The sequence below is a fragment of the Mastigoproctus giganteus genome, chromosome 6 (assembly GCF_048544385.1).
Source record: "Mastigoproctus giganteus isolate SK-2022 chromosome 6, ASM4854438v1, whole genome shotgun sequence".
In the NCBI taxonomy this organism is placed as follows: Eukaryota; Metazoa; Arthropoda; class Arachnida; order Uropygi; family Thelyphonidae; genus Mastigoproctus; species Mastigoproctus giganteus.
This window is the reverse complement of record NC_143580.1, coordinates 212,927,478-212,946,788: the sequence shown is the minus strand read 5'-3', so window position 1 is coordinate 212,946,788 and position 19,311 is coordinate 212,927,478. Positions and strand designations below refer to the sequence as shown.

At 36.1% G+C, this 19,311-nt stretch overlaps 1 protein-coding gene across 3 annotated transcripts in view; it reads right to left on the bottom strand.

The window, feature by feature from the left end:
• Nucleotides 1–19,311, bottom strand: part of hppy (MAP4K3-like protein hppy) — a 394,076-nt gene that overhangs the window by 96,437 nt on the left and 278,328 nt on the right. For all 3 annotated transcript variants that reach the window (XM_090376708.1, XM_090376710.1, XM_090376709.1), the window contains 3 exons: nt 17,421–17,505; nt 12,660–12,739; nt 160–220 (listed from right to left, as the gene is read on the bottom strand). In XM_090376708.1, the coding sequence (XP_090232834.1) occupies nt 160–220; nt 12,660–12,739; nt 17,421–17,505 (226 nt within the window). The remainder of the gene's footprint in view (nt 1–159; nt 221–12,659; nt 12,740–17,420; nt 17,506–19,311) is intronic.

Genomic DNA, 19,311 nt, shown 5'->3' with positions numbered 1-19,311 from the left:
TTGGATCCCAGTGATACTAATCTGGAAAACCAGCAGCATCACTGGGAGGTCCCCTCACCACGTACAGGTGCCCACGTCGAGGGGAAATTGGATTAAAAGTAACAAGGAAACTTAAACCTAGTTTTGCATAAATTAGAAGCAAAGATTTTTTACTGATACCTGAAAGAGTCATGAGAACATCCTTAACAACAAACATCCATACTGTCCTCCTGGGATAAAGCTAGAAAGGTATATAATTAAGTTATTATTTTGAATATCATGATATCTAAATTTGACAATAAAATATAAAATTAAAGTTTAAATTTTTAAATCCAGTCTCAAATCTATTAATGAAGTTGATGCAATCTTTATAAGCATGAGAATAAAAATTACTTATAATATACTAGTATAAACTTATCTGAGAAAAGAACTAAACCTTTCAAAAAATTACTAATTCATTTCATAAACATAAATGGTCTCAAGTTCTAATCTTGATTATGTTAATTTTCATCTTCAATCTTATAAGCCCTACTTAACTGTTTTTAATAGAATATCAACTATTAATATCCTCAACCACCATTCATCTCATCTGTACTAATAATACACTCCGTGGTCCCATTTTCTTTAAAGACTGTGTTTACACTTTAAGTCAACCTTGATATTTCCTGGCAGTCTTCCAAATATAGAATTCCCCCTTTTTGATTTGTTTTAGCCCACTCTGTCAGTTTCATTTCTTGTCTCTAGTGCTTAAATAACACAACAACAACAACAACAAAAAAAAAAAAAAAAAAAAAATCCCTCGGAACTTTTTTTGTATTTCTTTCTTTGAAACTAGACTTTCTCCAGACTAACTCTCTCCTAACAGTGAAGTAACTTTCTTTGATGATTTTAGTGTTCATAACCACAATCAGCCCAGCTGATAGCGATTCCAAGTATTTACTACTATTAAAAACTTTATACTCATGCATTTACCTACCAGAATACTACACAATCCTAAGCACACATGTAAAATTCCTAATCTTTTTGTTACCATAAACAAAGAGTTGTTATAAATTTTTCCGAGTAGGTCAGGGTTATAAATAGGATCCGTCAAGTTATGGTGATAGATCATTGTTGTTTCTCATTTTCTTGAATAATACAGATGAGGGAATAAAGGGTATGATGTTGAATTTTGCAGATCATATGATGTTCGAGAGGAAGGTTAACAATGCAAATCAGGATGAGCTCTTTCAAAATGATTTATACACGCTTCATGAAGGGTTGGAGAAATGGCAGTTATATTTTAATGCTGCCAAATGTTTGGTCCTACGTTTGGTTCTCATATACTAGGCAGGGTAGAGCTATAGAGTGTAAATGTAAGACTTGGGTGTTATGATACAATCAAACGAGATGGTTACCATGCAGTGTAAGAGGTGGCCATGAATATGCACAATATCTTATCAATGATTTACCATACTTTTGCATCTAGGGTGAAAGAGGTTAAATCTCATTAACGCAATCCAAGTGCAGTGAAACTGAATTTAGAATACTGTATTCAGATCTGGAGGCTGCATCTAAAGAAAAATATTGAGCTCCTTGAAAGGTTCCAAAGAAGATGTCGGTTACAGAGCTTGAAAACTAGGCATCTAGGAGGAGAGCAGGAGGGATTCTAATTGGGGTATATAAGGCATGGGGGGAATGAATGCTGACAGAATTTTCCCATTGTAAGGGGGGGGGGAGGTAAATACAAACTACTGGAGAAAGTTAAAAGACTGGATCCAGCAGAAGGTGACCACCTGACTAGATGTTTGATCGTGACAATCTAGATTGGATCTGTTTCAGGATGGAATGAGAGAGAGAGAAAAGTAGACTGAATGGCAGCGACTGCACTTAAGGAGTTCGTATATATAAGAGCTTGCTTGAAATAACTGTTTATGTTATTAGGGTTAGTTTTATAACATACGATTTGTATGTAATAAAAGTATAGATATCATAATTCAGTAGGAAAAGACACAGCTACTGAGAAGGTGAAAAAAACTGGTGCAGTACCTACAGCTGAATCTGCTTTTGAGCTCAATACAGATAATTAGTTTCTGTTTTCCAAGGTATGTGCTTCATGTAGCTGCTGAAAGTTGTTTGTTAGGGAGCATTTTCCCCATCACAGAAAGAAACTCACACACAGAGGTGAGAATAGAGTGCAGGGAGGTTCAGCAGTAGCAACATCTTGGGAGACTTGCTGGAAATTAATGTCCGTATGAACTCTTCCAATCGAAGTCCCACAGGACATACAGGCTGTAGATTGGAGATGTTCTAAAGCAGGGGTTCTTAACCTTTTTTGTGTGCCATGGACCCCTTTGGCAGTCTGGTGAAGCCTATGGACCCCTTCTCGGAATAATATTTTTAAATGCATAACATAATTTACATAGGATTACAAAGGAAACAAATTTGTGATACAGTAATATATGTGCTTCTTTATTAATGCATCCAATAACAAGACAATACATTTAAAATATAGGCAATATATTTGATTATATATTTTTCCCATCCAAGTTCACAGACTACCTGAAATCTAGCCACAGTCCCCCAAGGGATCCATGTTACCCCTGTTCTAAAGGTTTCCACAGCTATCATAAGGGCACTATGCTGGATGGTACTGAGATGTAATAGAGAACTTTTCTTTGTGGAATCATAGATCTATAATCCAAGTGGGACCGAATTAAGGTTCTAAAGAGGAGGGCTTCTATCAGTACCCTAGACAGCTCTTAGGATGTTCAATTTTTTTGGACAAGCCTTCCGAAGGCGAGCTAACAAAATTAAGTTTATTATCTAAATATAAGCCCAATAAATGAGAGTTGCTGGCAAGAAGAATCAGACTATTTTTTAAATATATTTCTGGATCTGGATGTAGTTTGAGTTTTTTACAGAAATGAATTGCAGTGGATTTCTTTTTTGCTAGGGAATAGCAATCTGTAGCATCCACGATTCTACTTTGGCTATGGAAAGTTGAAGTTGCCTTTCACTAGTATTCATAGTTTGTGACTGAAAGAGATAAATGGGGTCTTTAGCAAACATGTATGATCCAACTGCATTTGGAATGTTCTGTGTCATGTTTGTAATTCTTATTGTAAATAAACCTGCACTGAGGATGGAATGCAGTACATCCTCTTGTTCAAACGATATGGATTAATTGTTTAGATAACTCATCTGAAACATAAAATGGTGGTGGTTCCCAAACTACTGAGATCTACGGATCCCTTCAAAAATGAAAAAAAAATTTGCAGACCCCTATATATATATATATATATATACAGTATATATGTTTCTTGTGTATATATGTATGAACACTGGGTTTTCTGAAAAGAAAATTTAAAGTTTTGTTTAAAACAACTCAACTTTATTCTTATTTTTACATAAAATATAATAACTTTATTTATCATCAATTTGCTATACATAGAACGAATAATTTTACCAGTTCCAGAGAGTCGTTTTGCGGACCCCCTGGAACTGGTCTACGGACTCCAGTTTGGGAACCGCTGTCCTATGGCATAGCAAGTTTTGCAAAAATTAGGGTAACTAGCCTCTCCAACCAAAAAGAATGACGATCTTGAAGAAAATCATATTGCCAGGTGGTACTGAAAGCTTTTTTAATATCAAGATTAACCATGACCAGGTGTTGCTGTCTCCTTATAAAAAGCATTGCAGATATTTGCTTCTACTTTGATATCATGACTAAAGTGGACTGATTCTGCTGAAACCTGTACTGATTATTGTTTAGCAAGTTTTTAGTTTCCAGGAACCACATTACCTGACTGTAAACCATTTTTTCTACAATTTTGCCTAAACAGCTAGTCTGCAATTATGTGAAAAGGTATGACCTTTTCCTGACTTTGGGAAGGTTAGGACAATTGAGTGATGTCAGGTGTTTGGATAAGTATTTTCTAAAAATATTTGTAGAAATTTAAATGAGTTTTATGATTTGTTGTTTAGTTGTTTTAACATAATGTAGTAGACTATCTGTACCAGCAGCATTACTAGATGTTTTATTGAGAGATTAGGATGTAAGTAGATATTGCTGATATATTAGCAAATGATTCAGCTAAGGCATTCACTATTTCTGCCAGAGAGGACAACTCCTGCCTTTTCCAGTTTAGTATTTGAATTTTCCTCCCAGATGAGTCTGCTGACTGTGTCCTTGTTAATAGTTTAAGAAAAACTAATCCAGGCATCTTTCTTTGCTTTTCTTCTTACTTGGCTTTAAATCTTTTAAAGTTAATGAAGTTACTAGTTGTAGGGAATTTGCGAAACAAATTCCAAGCTCTATTTTTTCCCCCTGTTTATTGTGTGTACATTCCTGATTCCACCAGTAATTTGTGCCGTTTGTGTTTTCTTGGCAAAGGTTCTAGTATTACAGAGGTAGCAGCTTGTAAGATCTGGTTAGTTATATGTTCGGTAATATTATTTATGGGATGGAATTGGACTACATCATCAAACTGAACATGAGAGGCATATTCATTCCAGTGTGCCCTACGAAATTTCCAAGAGGGGCAATGCAGAAGAGGCAAGTTTATCAGCGTTACCTGTAACAGAAATACAATGGAACTGTGGAAAGGCTTTTCAACAATAAAATTGGGAATTAATGGACTATATATGTGGGGGATTACTAGAGAACAACAGGATGCAAGGATGTTAGACACTGGTTTAAAGATGACTCTTACAACATAACATGCTTCCTTAATGTCATATCATGGTACTATAATCGGTTTTTTTTTCTGTTAATGAAAATTCCAGGCAAAAAAAAAATAATAATAATAAAACTTATCATAGTACCAAGACAGAATACTTAATTGACATTAGGCTTAAATTTTTACAGACTATAATTTTCAGGAAATATATATGAAGGAAGATTGTTCCAAAGAACAAAAGCAGAAGGGATAAATGGGGAAGAGAAAAAGTTAGTTCAATGAGTTATGTACTTTTCCTCATTCACTGTCCACTTCCCTGTTGATTTGGAAAGTGAATGCTATTGACTAGTTAAGGACTATGTTTGGATTAGTTTGTAAGAGAGCAGCAGAACTACAGATTCCAATTTGCAGAACAGTGTGTGCTCATGGAAGCATCCCTTTTTTTGCATAAAAAGCATGAAACAAGTATTGAATGCTGAGAGACTTCGTAGGCAGGTCATTGATTAACTCGACTGTCTTCTTTTAAACAGAGTCTAGGAGTTTGAAAAGTATTGAAGTAATATTGAGAATGAAAAAGCAAACTTTTTTTTTTTTTTTAGGGTAATCCCCAATATGAGTTAACTAGAGACCCGATGGGGTCCGGAAAATTTACTGCCAGCAATTTACCGCCGCGTCAGTTTATCGCATTTTACCGTCTAGAAGCAATGAAATGTGTTTGGTCAAATCATAAAAAGTTATTTTTTATTTAAGTTCTGCCTTAAAAAATATGATTAGCATATTTTTGGAATTCTATGAACTATGACGGAATAGTACGGAAATAAAAAAAACACATGTATAAAAATATGTAATTTAATAGGTAGATGATGTATTTTAATATTACATGTATCACAAAAATAGTAAAAAATCCATTATTTGAACAATATAACAATTGGTTAATTTTAAACTAAACTAATTATAACATTATGTATGTCATAGTACACTGCAAAAATTCAAAATGAATGTTTATGCAATATTCAGAATCAGTCACGTTGGGATAATTAATTACTAAGACACTAATATTTACAACAATGTATGTAGTAGTAGTAGTAGTGGCATGTGATGCAAGAAAGCATGGGTATGAGCTTATGCAGCATCAGCCAAAAAAAAAAAATAAAAAAATAACACCATTCCCTCCAAATTCCTGTCCAGTTCCTCCTTAAATTTATTCATCCTATCAACTTCCACAACGACAAATGGAAGTTTGTTCCAGCAATTAACCACCTGCTGGCTAAAGGCAAACTTCCGCACATCTATTCTACATCTGTCTTTTCTTAATTTGAATTTATGCCCCCTTAGGTTTGTAATCTGAACAAGTGGAAGGATCCCATCAGAATTCAGCATGCTCAACCCATTCAAGGCCTTATATACCTCAATCAGATCACTGCGCAGGTGCCTAGTCTCCAGCCACTGCAATTTGCAGAACTTAAGCCTCTCTTGGTAAAGAGGATTCCTTCATTCCCCTCACCAATCTTGTTGTCCTTCTCTGTACACGCTCAAGTAAATCTACATCCTTCCTAAAATGAGGCCTCCAGACCTGTACGCAGTAGTCAAGGCGTGGCCTGACCATTGCCTTATACAGAGCGATAATCACCTCCTTCTCCCTGCTAGCAAAATTCCTATATATCATTGACAAAACCCCATGACCTGCCCTGGCAGCCTGTCTGCATTGCTCAGAAAACTTCATATCTGCCTGCACAATTACTCCCAGGTCTTTTTCATTTTCTACCACCTTAAGTGTAGTATCACACAGTTGGTACGTTTCTCTGGGGTTACTTCTACCCCTATGCAGTACTTTGCATTTGTCAAGGTTAAACATCAGTTTCCACTTCTTAGCCCATCTGCCCAAATTATCTAGATCCTGTTGCAGTGGCACACTGCCATTACTGTCATTAACAACCCTGCCAACCTTTGTATCATCTGCAAACTTCGACATTAAGCCTGATATACCTTCATCAATATCATTGATAAATATACAAAACAACAGAGGACCCAACACCGAACCCTGTGGAACTCCACTAATAACATTAGTCCACGAAGAGCAGCACCCATTGATTACCACCCTCTGTCTTCTTCCACTTAACCATCCTTTTATCCATTGTAGCAACTTACACTTAATGCCATTCTGCTCCAATTTGTACAATAGTCTTCCATGCGCAACAGTGTCAAAAGCTTTCCTGAAATCCAAATATATGATATCAAAATTGTTTTTTGCATCCAGTTCCTTTGTAACCACATCATAATATCCTATCAAATTTGTCAGACAAGACTTTCCCTTAACAAACCCATGCTGTGTCTGAATTATTGCTGCAGTCTTGTCTAGATGATCCTGCAATGCATCTTTAACCAGTGTCTCCATTATTTTACCCGGAACAGAAGTTAAACTAACTGGTCGGTAATTACTCGTGTCACCCTTCGATCCCCCTTTGTTAATTGGGGATACATTTGCACATCTCCAGTCCGTGGGAACCTCCCCTGAGTCCAAGGATGCTCTCATAATTATTAATAAGAAATATTATGCGTTATACCTCTTAGATAATCAACAATATCACCCTGTTCATCGTATGTACTAACAAGCCTTTTAATTCATTCATCACAATCGCGATACTTCTTTTTTTTGTTGCCCGGATCACTTCCACTTAAATATTGTTCAATGCGCATTTCGCTAATACTTTGTTCTTTTTTAATGCAATCGAAAAATTTCCAAATGTTGGGATGATAAGCAGCGACTTGTTCCTCAAATCCTCTATGCCACCCTTCAACAGAATTGTTCATTCTTGGTAATCCTTCAAGAACAAGCTGGTATATGTTCCACATTTCATGGGAATACTTTGGTGGTTGACGAAGATGTCATCTGGTTGGGCATCCAATCCATGTATCCTCAAAATAACCAACAACGTCTTGCGATTCTGGAGGAAAAACATCATTTTCACACAAATGTTCAAAAACGACCGTCACAATTGGAGTGGGCACAAATGCAATTGCTGCCAAAATTCGCATATTTAAAGCAAAATTATCATCAGTTTTATAACGTTTGTTCAATCCATTATTCTGAATGGAACAAAAAATACATTGTGAAAAGTGAAAAAAAAAAAAAAAAAAAAAAAAAAACAACCCCGTTGCGAAGTGTCAGGAAAAACTCTTCTACAAGCATTCATCATCGCCGTCTCAAAATCTATAGTTATTGATTGCGGGGACATAGCTGGTTCCAATACTTTCAGCTGCTGTAGTAGAGATACATACGTTTCCTCAGACTTGTTAGGCAATAATGCATAAACTACTGGAAGCGATATTTTGTTTTTGAACCCATGTATCATATACAGCTGATAAAAAAGTAAGGGAACAGTTTTGAAAGTCCCATTGTCATACCAGTGTTCACTTCGCTAACAACTGCAAATTTCTTTTCATACTGAAAATTAACATACGATTGTCCTCGGGTCCAGAATCAAATTGTAGAAACAATTCTCCATTGCATGATGTTTTATATTCTCCTGTAAAAACTATGTCTCTACGATACGTTGGAAGAACTGGGCCATCAAAATTTCGATTTCTTATATTTCGGATCGTACGTTTCATTGTACAAAGGGTACTAGGAAAGTTTTGCAATATGACGCAACAATGAATCACAGGAAGCTGCTTGTTGCTGCATGTTGAGACATGTTCATACGTGCATAGTAGCCGCCGCGCCAAGTCGATGGGCTCAGTTATTCATTAGTAGTGAGAGTGTAAAGTGCTTGCGATAGCATCGTGGTCACGAAATGAGATAAGGACAGTTTTGCGGTATAATTTCGTGCGTGGTTTAACCATAGACCAGTGCTTAGAAGAAATGACTCTTGCACTAGATGATGATTGTCCACATCGTACAACGATATTCAGGTGGTATAGAGAATTCCAAAGGGGAAATTTCACTCTGGAGGATTCTGAGAGGCCGGGAAGGCCACGAACGTCAGTTACGGAGGAAAACGTTACTGCTGTGAGGAAAATGCTTGACGAAAACAGGCCAGTGACCTACCAACAGATAGACGATACTGTGGGCCTAAATGCACCAGCAATTCATTCGATTCTGCAAGATCATTTGCACGTGAAGAAACTTTGTTCTCTCTGGGTGCCGCATCAACTGACTGAAGAGCAGATGACACGACGTGTGACTTGGTGCCGGGAGATGTTAAAAAAGTTTGATAAGGGACAATCTCGGTATGTGAACAACATCGTGACAGGTGACGAGACTTGGCTGTACTATTACGATCTGCCGACCAAGGCTCAAAACAAAGTTTTGGTCTTTGACGATGACGACACACCCATAATTGTCAGAAAATCCCGATCTGTAAAGAAGAAAATGATAGCTGTATTTTTCAAATCGAGTGGAATTGTGGAACGTGTCGTTTTGGACACACAGAAGACAGTCACAGCTAAGTGGTATACTGAACAATGCCTGCCTAAAGTCATTGGATCTATGAACAACCTGCGGCCAAAGTCAAGAATGGACACCTGGTACCTCCATCACGATAATGCTCCAGCTAACCGCGCCAAAGCCTGCACCGAATATTTGACCACGACAGGACTGAAACTTCTCGAGCACCATCCCTACAGTCCAGACCTTGCTCCCTGCGACTTTGCACTGTTCCCGCATGTGAAAATGAAGCTAAAAGGGAGGCGGTTTTCCAGTGATGAGGACCTTCTACGGGCTTGGGACAACGAGTGTGCTTTACTCCCTAGTGAAACTTGGCAGAACTGGTTTAAAGATTGGTTTCGGAGGATGGAGAGGTGTATTGAATGTAGAGGAAATTACTTTGAAAAAATTAAATAAACAAAGCTGTATTGCAAAACTTTCCTAGTACCCTTTGTATCTACACTTGGAAGCTTAGGGGATGCTGCATGGCTACAGATTCTCGAAACATTTGAAATAATACTATGAGGCATATTATTTGTTGTTCCTGCATAAATTCGAATGGTATCAAGAAGTTGTGCTGCCGCAACTCCTGCTGCGTCTCCACAATGATTGTGCTCCTTCCATGTTTTAACGATGGTGTTATCTACCGTAGTAACTCGAGCGGCACATTTGGTTTTTTGGTAATTTTGACACTTCCAATGAATTTTTGTTTCATTTTGTCTGTCTTTATAAAACAAATGTCCACTAAAGCACAATTTCGGTTTTCCTTTTCTGATTTCAAAAATTCCACCGACATGATGCGTTCACAAACTCAAAAGGATGAAAAATAAACTCAAAATAAGAAAATGTTGTCATTGTAAGAGATTATAAATATATAAGTACCTCCCTAATCGGCATGCCCTACCCAAACTCCCCTAAAACATGCTACTTAAGTTAAAAATAAATTTATATAAATTATATGTATTGCCTGGCGATATTTGTAGGCTATAAATTGTTTATGCGATAAACTGCTATTGATTAATTGCTGGCGGTGAAATGCGGGCGATAAACTTTCCTAGACTTAGTCTAGGAAAGTTTATCGCCGAAAGTTTAAGAAAATTTAAGTTTATAAACAATTTCTGGCCTACAAATGATCGCTAGCATATTTTATCGCCAGGCAATACATATAATTTATATAAATTTATTGGTCATTTTAAATTGAAAATAAGGCTTTTCTATAGGTGTTATTTAAGAATTAAGTGCAGTTAAAAATGGAAGTTATATGCTAGGTATACATTTCCTAGAAATACATACCATTGCAGGTGCTTTAATTTAATTGTCTGTTATTTTCCAAAATTGGAATTAGGTAGGTACCTACTTAATTCCTTTAACTTAAGTAGCATGTTTTAGGGGAGTGGGGGTAGGAGTTTTCCAATCCACCTAACACTGCCTTGATAGCATCAGCAAATATTCTTGCACCCTTTCTATTTAAGTGTATCCCATCCCTGTAGAAGCAGTCTCTCCTGTGAACAAGCGCAGACCAGGCTGAAAAAAAATTTTACCCCTCGAGCCTTGCACAATCTTTGCAGGGCCGAATTGATCGACAAGGCTCTCATCATATACTCCCTCCTATTGTGTCTGGGCAGAATTGCAGACACTTTCAAATTCAACCCTAATTCACAGTTTTTTTTTCAATAGTGACCTGTACTTGTTAAGTAATTCTGCCGGTCTCCTACTCTTAATATCATTAGTGCCAACGTGTACAACTATATCACCTTTTGTGCCCTTAAAAGATGATATCCGCTCTACAATGTCATCAACCTTTGCCCCTGGCAGACATACCCTAGTCCTGTTCCACCTATCCTTTTTACAAAGCATGTTCCCCGTTTCCCTGACAATAGAGTCAACAACTACTAGTTCCTGTGGGACCAGCGCATTCTGCCTTGAGGGTTGCTGCTGTGTTGTGTGATGACCAAGTGCAAGCTCTGGCGTCGATGTGGGCAGCTGAGAGCTTGATGGGCCCCTCAATTTAGATCCTTCGAGGGCATCCACCCCGTCCTTCAAATTGTCATATAGGCCCATAACAACGCTGAGTTGTCGGCTGATTTCCTTACACTCCTTACATCGTGCACACACACAAAGACATCCCCCATGGCAATATCATGTCCGTTACCCGACTGCTCCACAAACATCATGCAAGCAGTGCATTTTAAAAGGCTATGATTCAGAGGGCAACTGCCTCCCCCTCAGTTCTCCCCTGAGCCACAGAACTCCCATTAGCTTGGGCCTTTTGCTTTGCTGCTCTGGTCTGTCATGATTTCGAATTAATTTCAATAAAATTTCAATTTCAGTAAAAAATTATAACCCTAAACTTATATTCCAACACAGTTATAACGCTATATATATTTTTCAGTATCGAGTATTATCTATAAATTCCGTTTATATAACTTCCGTATCAAGTTATGTATTAATTAATTATGTTACGTTTCTAATCTAAGTCGTTATATGTATTTAGTTAAAAGTACAATTTAACTGACAATGAAGTTTAACAAGATTAATAGATTTTACTGATTAATTGAGAATATTACATGATATACTATACTATAGTAAGCTTACGCTATCTAGTTCAGGATATAACGTTGTGTCGTATAACAATGGCGGCAAGTTATGAACAGTAAATCTACACACACTTAAGTATTAATTAACTTCAAAATCTCACTGTCTCAATTCAGAACAAACTAAGGATCCTGACTAGGTCTATAAGCTACTTAAAGAAAATAATTTGATGTAACAATTGGTCAATAAAGCGGCTAAATATGGCTAAAAAACTTCTCGTTCAGCGGAGCTGCAACTTGTAACACATGGATTTGATACCCTTACTGATACTTTTATGCAATTACAAGGCCGAATAAAGAATAAATACACACGATTAATCAGAAAATCACAAAATAATAATATACTACTAAATTTAAATGAAAAGTTTTAGAAAAACAATAATTTCAAATCAATAAATAAGAAAATCCACTTAGCGGCTTTGAACACTTCTGACTCCCAATAGCCTCGTCAGCAGACTCCCAATTTGGAAACTTGAAATTGTTTGTGCAGGACAGGGTTTCTCAAACTGGAAGGTGGCACGTGTGACAGCAAAACTATGATTAGGATTCCCAGTTAGCAAAAGATTATTAACAGACAAGAGGAAAGAGTGGCAGAAAGCAATGAACTGCAGAAAACTCCAACATTAGATGAGAAGTCAGTACAACCACAATCACACAGGGTGAGTGATCAGAAAGAAAATTGGCCCAATTGCAAAAAAATTACAATCCCTAATATGACAGCTTATTTAGGAGACCTTTATGCTAAACACAATCAAAAGCCTTGGAAACATCGAGAGCAACTGCTTGAATTTTGCTAAACTTGCAAAAAGCTAAATTTGACAAAAATTAGTAGCATAAACCAATATATTACCAGTGGATCAACACCAAAAGAATCCATAGTCAATCAAGAAAAAAAAAAAAAAAAAGATTCATTGTCTAATCACTATCTATATTTTATTTTTATTACATTTATAATTGTAAATTCACTTGCATATATAGGATAGGTAAAACATTACTTACTTGATCCATGCATGCATCATGCAACTCATTGAGATTAAGGGTATAAATACCTTCTTCACATCCAAACAGAATATGCTGATCTGAAACAAAAATTAAGAGTAACTTTATTCTACATTAATGAAATGCACTTTCAAACAACTATGTAAGCATATAACCATATATAAGACAGCTCCAAAAAGCATTTTTGAAGCTGTCTTATGATCCTCATAAAAAAACTCTGGGCACTCAGCCAACTTAACCCATTATAATTGTGTTCATTTTTGTAGCATCAGTGGCCATGTGGGACTTTGACGAGCTTCCTTTTTGAAATACCCTTAGTGAGGGCTGTCTTGAAAATTATAGATTTTTTTTTTTTTTTTACTTTAATCATCAATAATACTATAAGCAATGCAAAAATAAAATATCTTAGCTACATGGGATGATTATACACTGTAACCATTAAAGTTTGTTATGCAACCACACTTGAATATTTTTTAGTTAAGTGTTTTGTTCAATAATGTTATAAGAACTTAAAAAAAATCATAACTGCAGCAATTATATAAAAAAACACACACAAAAAAAAAAAAAAAAAAAAAAAAAGTTTCATAAAACATGATGATTCAAAAGACACGTGACCCATATTATATATTCAGTTTTCCTTCAATTTTTATTATAAATATAATAGAGTTTGCAATAAATGTCGAAATTGCAAATGTAAGCACAAGCTTTTTTTACTGTCTTCTCACTCTACTCTTTTCTCTGATGAGATTTGATATAGTGCTTGAACAGTTACTGTTAAAATTTCTCATTTGATATTGACAAATTTTGCAATATGTGAAGGTTGTTAGTATACAACCGATTTTCACAAGGCTAACTCTAACCGTTTTGACACCAGAGTCCCCTGAATAGGGAACCTTATTTTATAACCATCTGGTATATGCTTACCACTACAGCTTACTGTGTAATAAAATGTCTCAATATACAATTTTAAAAGAAAGAGTGGGAATAACTGAATTAGAAAGTAGAAGGAAGTTCTTAATGTATAGTTTACTGTAACACCACAATATGAGATGCAAAAGATGATTACAGAAAGGATGTTAACTTAAATGCTCAAATATATATATATAGTAGTTATTTTAGAGGATAGAAGCAGCAAGATAGCAAAAAATATATGGATAGAATTGATCTATCTTCTGATATATCATCTACTGTTGTATCATCAATTGAGAATAAATATTAGTAATGTACAAGATGGGTTAAACTGTGCTCATATGAGCACAAATGGAATCAACTAGAATGTGGTGTAATTCTGTTCACATGAAGAAAACTGCTACAGAAGTATTCCATGTGATGTAAGAAACTTATGATGAGGAAAGTATGACATGTTCTAGTGTTTCCCACTGGTATTGGGTATTTTTCAAAGGTAGGCAATCCATAGTTAGTGGATAGGAATCGAACAGGAAGATCTTTAACTTGCAGAAAAGATGTGATGTGCACAACTGCTGCTATTGTTCACAAATTTCATTGCATGACTGACTGACTGTGAACTTAAATGTTGTGCAAAAGTATGGGGGATTGTAATGAAATCTGTGAAAGGTTAATTAGTAAGTATTTAGGATGTAAAGACATGTAAATTTGAGCTTCAAATTAATCTCACTCTCTCTCTCTTGAATTTGTTTTCAAGCCTAGATACTGGGTGTTCCACATAGCTCCCACGTCCTATGGATGTTAATAGTTAAACATTCAGCACCTAGAGGAAAACTTACTCATACAGACAATCTCCGGCACATACCAAGAAAATATTACCTCCTACAGGAAGTTGCTTGCATATCAGCTGTTATTTTCTTTCTTTGGATTAGTCAATGGTTGTTTTTAATCCTAAAATTATTATATTATAAGACTCATTTTATTGTTTATTTTATTATAGTTCTATTGAAGTTTTATAAGATTTTGGCTACAGACAAAAGTGAAATTATTCAGTGAAATTATTCTTGAGGGAATGGAATCCTTTATCCCACACTCCACTTTAAAATCTCGTCCTTTATCTAAACCTTGGTTTTCCAATAAATGTGCTAACGCTGTTCAAGAGAGGACGTTGCATATAGTAATTGGCTTTTTTCTAATTCTTCAGTTTCATCCTGCCTACACCAAAGTTCACAACAATTGTAAAGCAGTTATTAATCAGTCCAAACTAGAGTTTGAACAGGCTAAGAGTAGAAAACTTGCTTCTTGCCCAAATGGTAGCCAAGCATTCTGGTCTCTTGCCAAAGCTATTGGCCGCAACTTTTGCCCATCTCTGCTCCCACCTATGTCCAAACCAGATGGTTCTGTTGTCACTTCAGCCAAGGATAAAGCTGACCTGCTAGCATCCCATTTTCTTCCAACTCACGTATTAATGATCTTGGTAGAACACCTCCCACCATTCCCAACACGCTCCATTCAATGCCTCCTGTGGTCTTCTGTCAAAAGGATGTCAGAAGGATTTTGATGAATCTTGATGCTAAGAAAGCTCCAGGTCCTGATGGTATTTCTCCACTTGTTCTCAAAACCTGTGCTCCTGAACTTATTCCTTCTTTGCTGGAACAGAATGAGAGAGAGCTTCTGTTTTTCACGGGAATAGAAGCACTCGCTTTTGCCACCTTTTTTCACTTTCTTATTCCAAAGGTGTTTTTCCTTCTGCTTGGAAATTTACTCATATCCAGCCAGTTCCTAAAAAGGGTGACAAATCCCTCCCATCTAATTATCGTCCATTGCAATTACTTACACTTTCTAAAGTAATGGAGAAATCAATTAACTGCCAACTCTTAAACTACCTAGAAACCTTCCGTCTGATCAACGATCGCCAGTACGGATTCCGTCAGTGTCGATCCACTGGCGATATTCTGGCTTATGTTACCCATTTATGGACTAATTCAATGGAAAGGTTCGGTGAAACACAAGCAGTTGCTCTTGATATCTCAAAGGCTTCGATCGTGTTTGGCATAAAGGTCTTCTAAACAAGCTTCCATCTTATGGTTTGCCAACTGTCTTTTTGTAATTGGTTATCCATTTTTGTCTCTGATCGCTCACTGAGGGTGATGGTAGATGGCTCTCTGTCTTCTAATTTCTCTACTAATGCCAGTGTCCCCCATGGTTCAGTTCTTTCCCCCACTCTTTTCCTCGTATATTAATGACCTTCTTCCATTGACTGGAAATCCTATCCATAGTTTTGCTGATGACAGCATATTGCATTCCACTTGCCAGTTTGAGAAATCTTGCCCTGCTCAATCAGCTTCAACTTCTTGAACATCTGCTACCAATTTCTTAAATGCCAATCTCCAGGTAATTCTCCAGTGGGGTAAAGACAACTTAGTTGATTTCAATCCTTCTAAAACTCAGTCTTGTCTTATCTCACAAAAAGGATTCTGCTCCTATGCTTATCTTTGGTGACACTCTGATTTCTAGGCAAAATGATATATCTCTTTTGGGAATTACCGACTTCTAAGCTGTCTTGGCACAAGCACATTACAAATATTGCTTCCTCTGCATCTAAAAAAACTTGGTTTTCTCTTTTGCTCTCGGCGCTACTTTTCTTCCAAACAGCTGTTCACTCTGTACAAATCATAAATCCGCCCTACCATGGAACACTGTTCCGATGTATGGGGTGGTGCCCCCAAAACCTCTCTCAGGCTTCTTGATTCCGTTCAGAAGAGGGCAGTTAGGTTAATTAATGACTCATCTTGTTGTTGTTTGGTTTTTAGGAGCATTAGCAACTAAGGCCATATTGCTCCGGGGATATGCGGTGGTCATTCCCTGACCTTTTCGCATCCTCCGTATTTGGTGGTTACGGGCTCGAAACCCAATCTAATCAAGAAGAGTGTGCTACACACTACTGCTCCTGCCCACCTGGCTACGGAGGTGCCAATGACTCATCTCTAACAGAGTCTCTCCACTCGCTGTCTCATAGACGTACTGTTTCTGCTGCATGCCTCTTCTACAGATATTTCCATAAACACTGTTCTACTAAGTATTATAGGTTCTAATACCTCTTGTGTTTGGGGTTTACATAAAAAAAAAAAAAAAAAGACATATAACTCTCTTAATAAAACACTTGAATTTAGCAGCATTAAATATTCCAATATACAATATCACAAGCATACTATAAAATGTAATTTTATGATAAGAGTATCTTCATTGAGCTCATTACTAGTGAATACAAGATTCAGCTCCCCACCCTTTAACAAAGTGCCAAGGGAAATGTAGAGATTGTTTCCTTTTAAGACTGAAAAAATAAACTAAGATTCCTTGTCATGTTGCTAAGATGACCAACCCATGAAGAGAACAAGTGGTTCTCTACATGGGATGATCCCATAAAGAAAAATTGGTCATAAGCACAAATACACCACAATAACACAAATAAGGTTTAATCTGTACATTACTATACAGTTTATTCTGTTATGTAACTATAATAAATAAGAATGATATTACTGGACTTTTTCTGCATATAAAAAAAGATGGACTGGGAAAGGTCCAGTTAAATGATGCTTGTTTCTGTATAGTAACATAGAAAATATAAACCTAATCTATTTTATCATAGTATGTCTGTATTTATTACAAATATTTTTGGATAAACAAATTATTTCAAATAGAGCTAGAATTTTTAAAATAATACATTTTAGTTATAATGACTTAGTCATTTTTATTATGGTACATCTGTATTAACTACCAGTTTCCATATTTCAAAATTAGGATAATAAATATTTTCTGAACATAAATGAACTTTTTTAAATCTCTAAATATTACCTCGTGTATCTGGATGAATCCAACTAGCCGTACAATGAATTCTCAACGGACACTCATTAAAAACTTTGGAGAAGCAAGCCCCCATCTTTAGTGATAAATATATAATGGTAAAATTTAGAGAAATATAATTAATTCAGTTAATTAATGCACATTTAAAAACACAAGAAATAGAAACATGCAAGGTATTTATAATATAATAAATTATATTATATTATAAATACCTTATAAATACTTATAATAAATTACAAACTTTGTATCAATTAAGAGCTACAAGTTTTTTCTTTCTTGTATTTTTGCATAAAATGTTTTTATTGAACAGAGACTAAGCATCATATAACCAAGTGCCATTTTTATTACGCTCCAATCATTTGCCTTGAATAACTTAGAAGGGTTATTTGTGATATTTTGTGAGAAAGACATTATGTTAAATTTATTGGAGAATATTGAAATAAGAGAAAAACTGAGTCTACATGAAAAATGAAATTTTAATTTACTATAATACTGTGAATCAGAGCTGTAAAACTCAAACACGTTCTATGTTGATATTAATATTTGTAAAATGATAAAAGGAGTTTACCTCAATATAGTACATAGAACACTTACGTATGATACTCTCCAGAAATTAAAACGAAAAAATGAAAAAAATATTTTTTCATTTTAATTTCTGGAGAGTATCATACGGAAGTGTTCTACGTACTATACTGAGGCAAACTCCTCTTATCATTTTACAAATATAATACTGTGCAGAGGTTAAAATTTAGTGTTATCTAGCACAAATGTTCTAGTTGACTGAGTTTTAGAATTTCCTCCTGAACCCCCCCCCCACTCATCCCATTTTCAATCTGATAATGAGATTCAGTCATGACTGATAACAGAACTGCTACCAGTGATTCTCCTGAGTTATGATTATTTTGCTTGCATTTGTTGTCACACACATGCTCAGTTTCTGTTTGCTAATGGACAGTCATTTCTTTGTGCAAGGTGTTAGAAGTGCAAAGAACTAAATTCAAAACTTGACATATTGTTAGACATAGCTAAGTCTCTGAAAAAGCAAGTTAATATGCTGGAGCAAATTCAATCTGGAGGACTTGTCAGAGATTCAAGTGTCTGATGCTATATCAGGTGATGTGCTTCCAAATATAGCTCCAGAAAAGGATCAGCTGGCACAAAATGCTTTGGTTCTGCAAATCCATTCCATTCACAATCACAATCCATTCAAAGCCCTAAACACCTCAATCAGGCACCTAGAGACTAGGTGCCTAGTCTCTAGATGCCACAATTTGAAAAACTGAAGCCTTTCTTGGTAAGACCACCCTTTTGTTCTCTTCGCTAATCTCGTTGCCATTCTCTGCACCAGATTAATGTATGAACTGTATGATACTACCCTGTGTGTAATACCATTCAGTTTACATGTTAATCTGAGTGCATGCAAGTTGGATAAAAGATAGGAGACAAGCAGTTGTGATAAATGGTCAGTCTTCAGAGTGAACCAGTGCAATCCCTCAGGGTTCATAAATAATACTGATGAGGAACTGTCAAAGTTTGCTGATGATCTGAGGTTAAGGGTCGTTAAGCCAGATAACTGGCAACAAAAGTTTAATGATTCTAAATGTGAGGTTACGCATTTGGGTAAGAGAAATCCCAGTCACATATAAGCTAGTGGAAGAGGAGATAAAGATGATTCAAGATTAAAGACGGTGTTATGATTCGATCTGATATGAAATTTTCAATGCACTGCAAACAGCCAGCTAGAAAGGCATGGTATCCTGTCCATGATTTACAGGACTTTTGCCAGTAGGAAGAAGGATATAATTATCCCTCTATACAAGATAAGGATTACACTGAATTTGGAATATTCTATTTAGGGATTGCAACCCCACCTAAAAAAAAG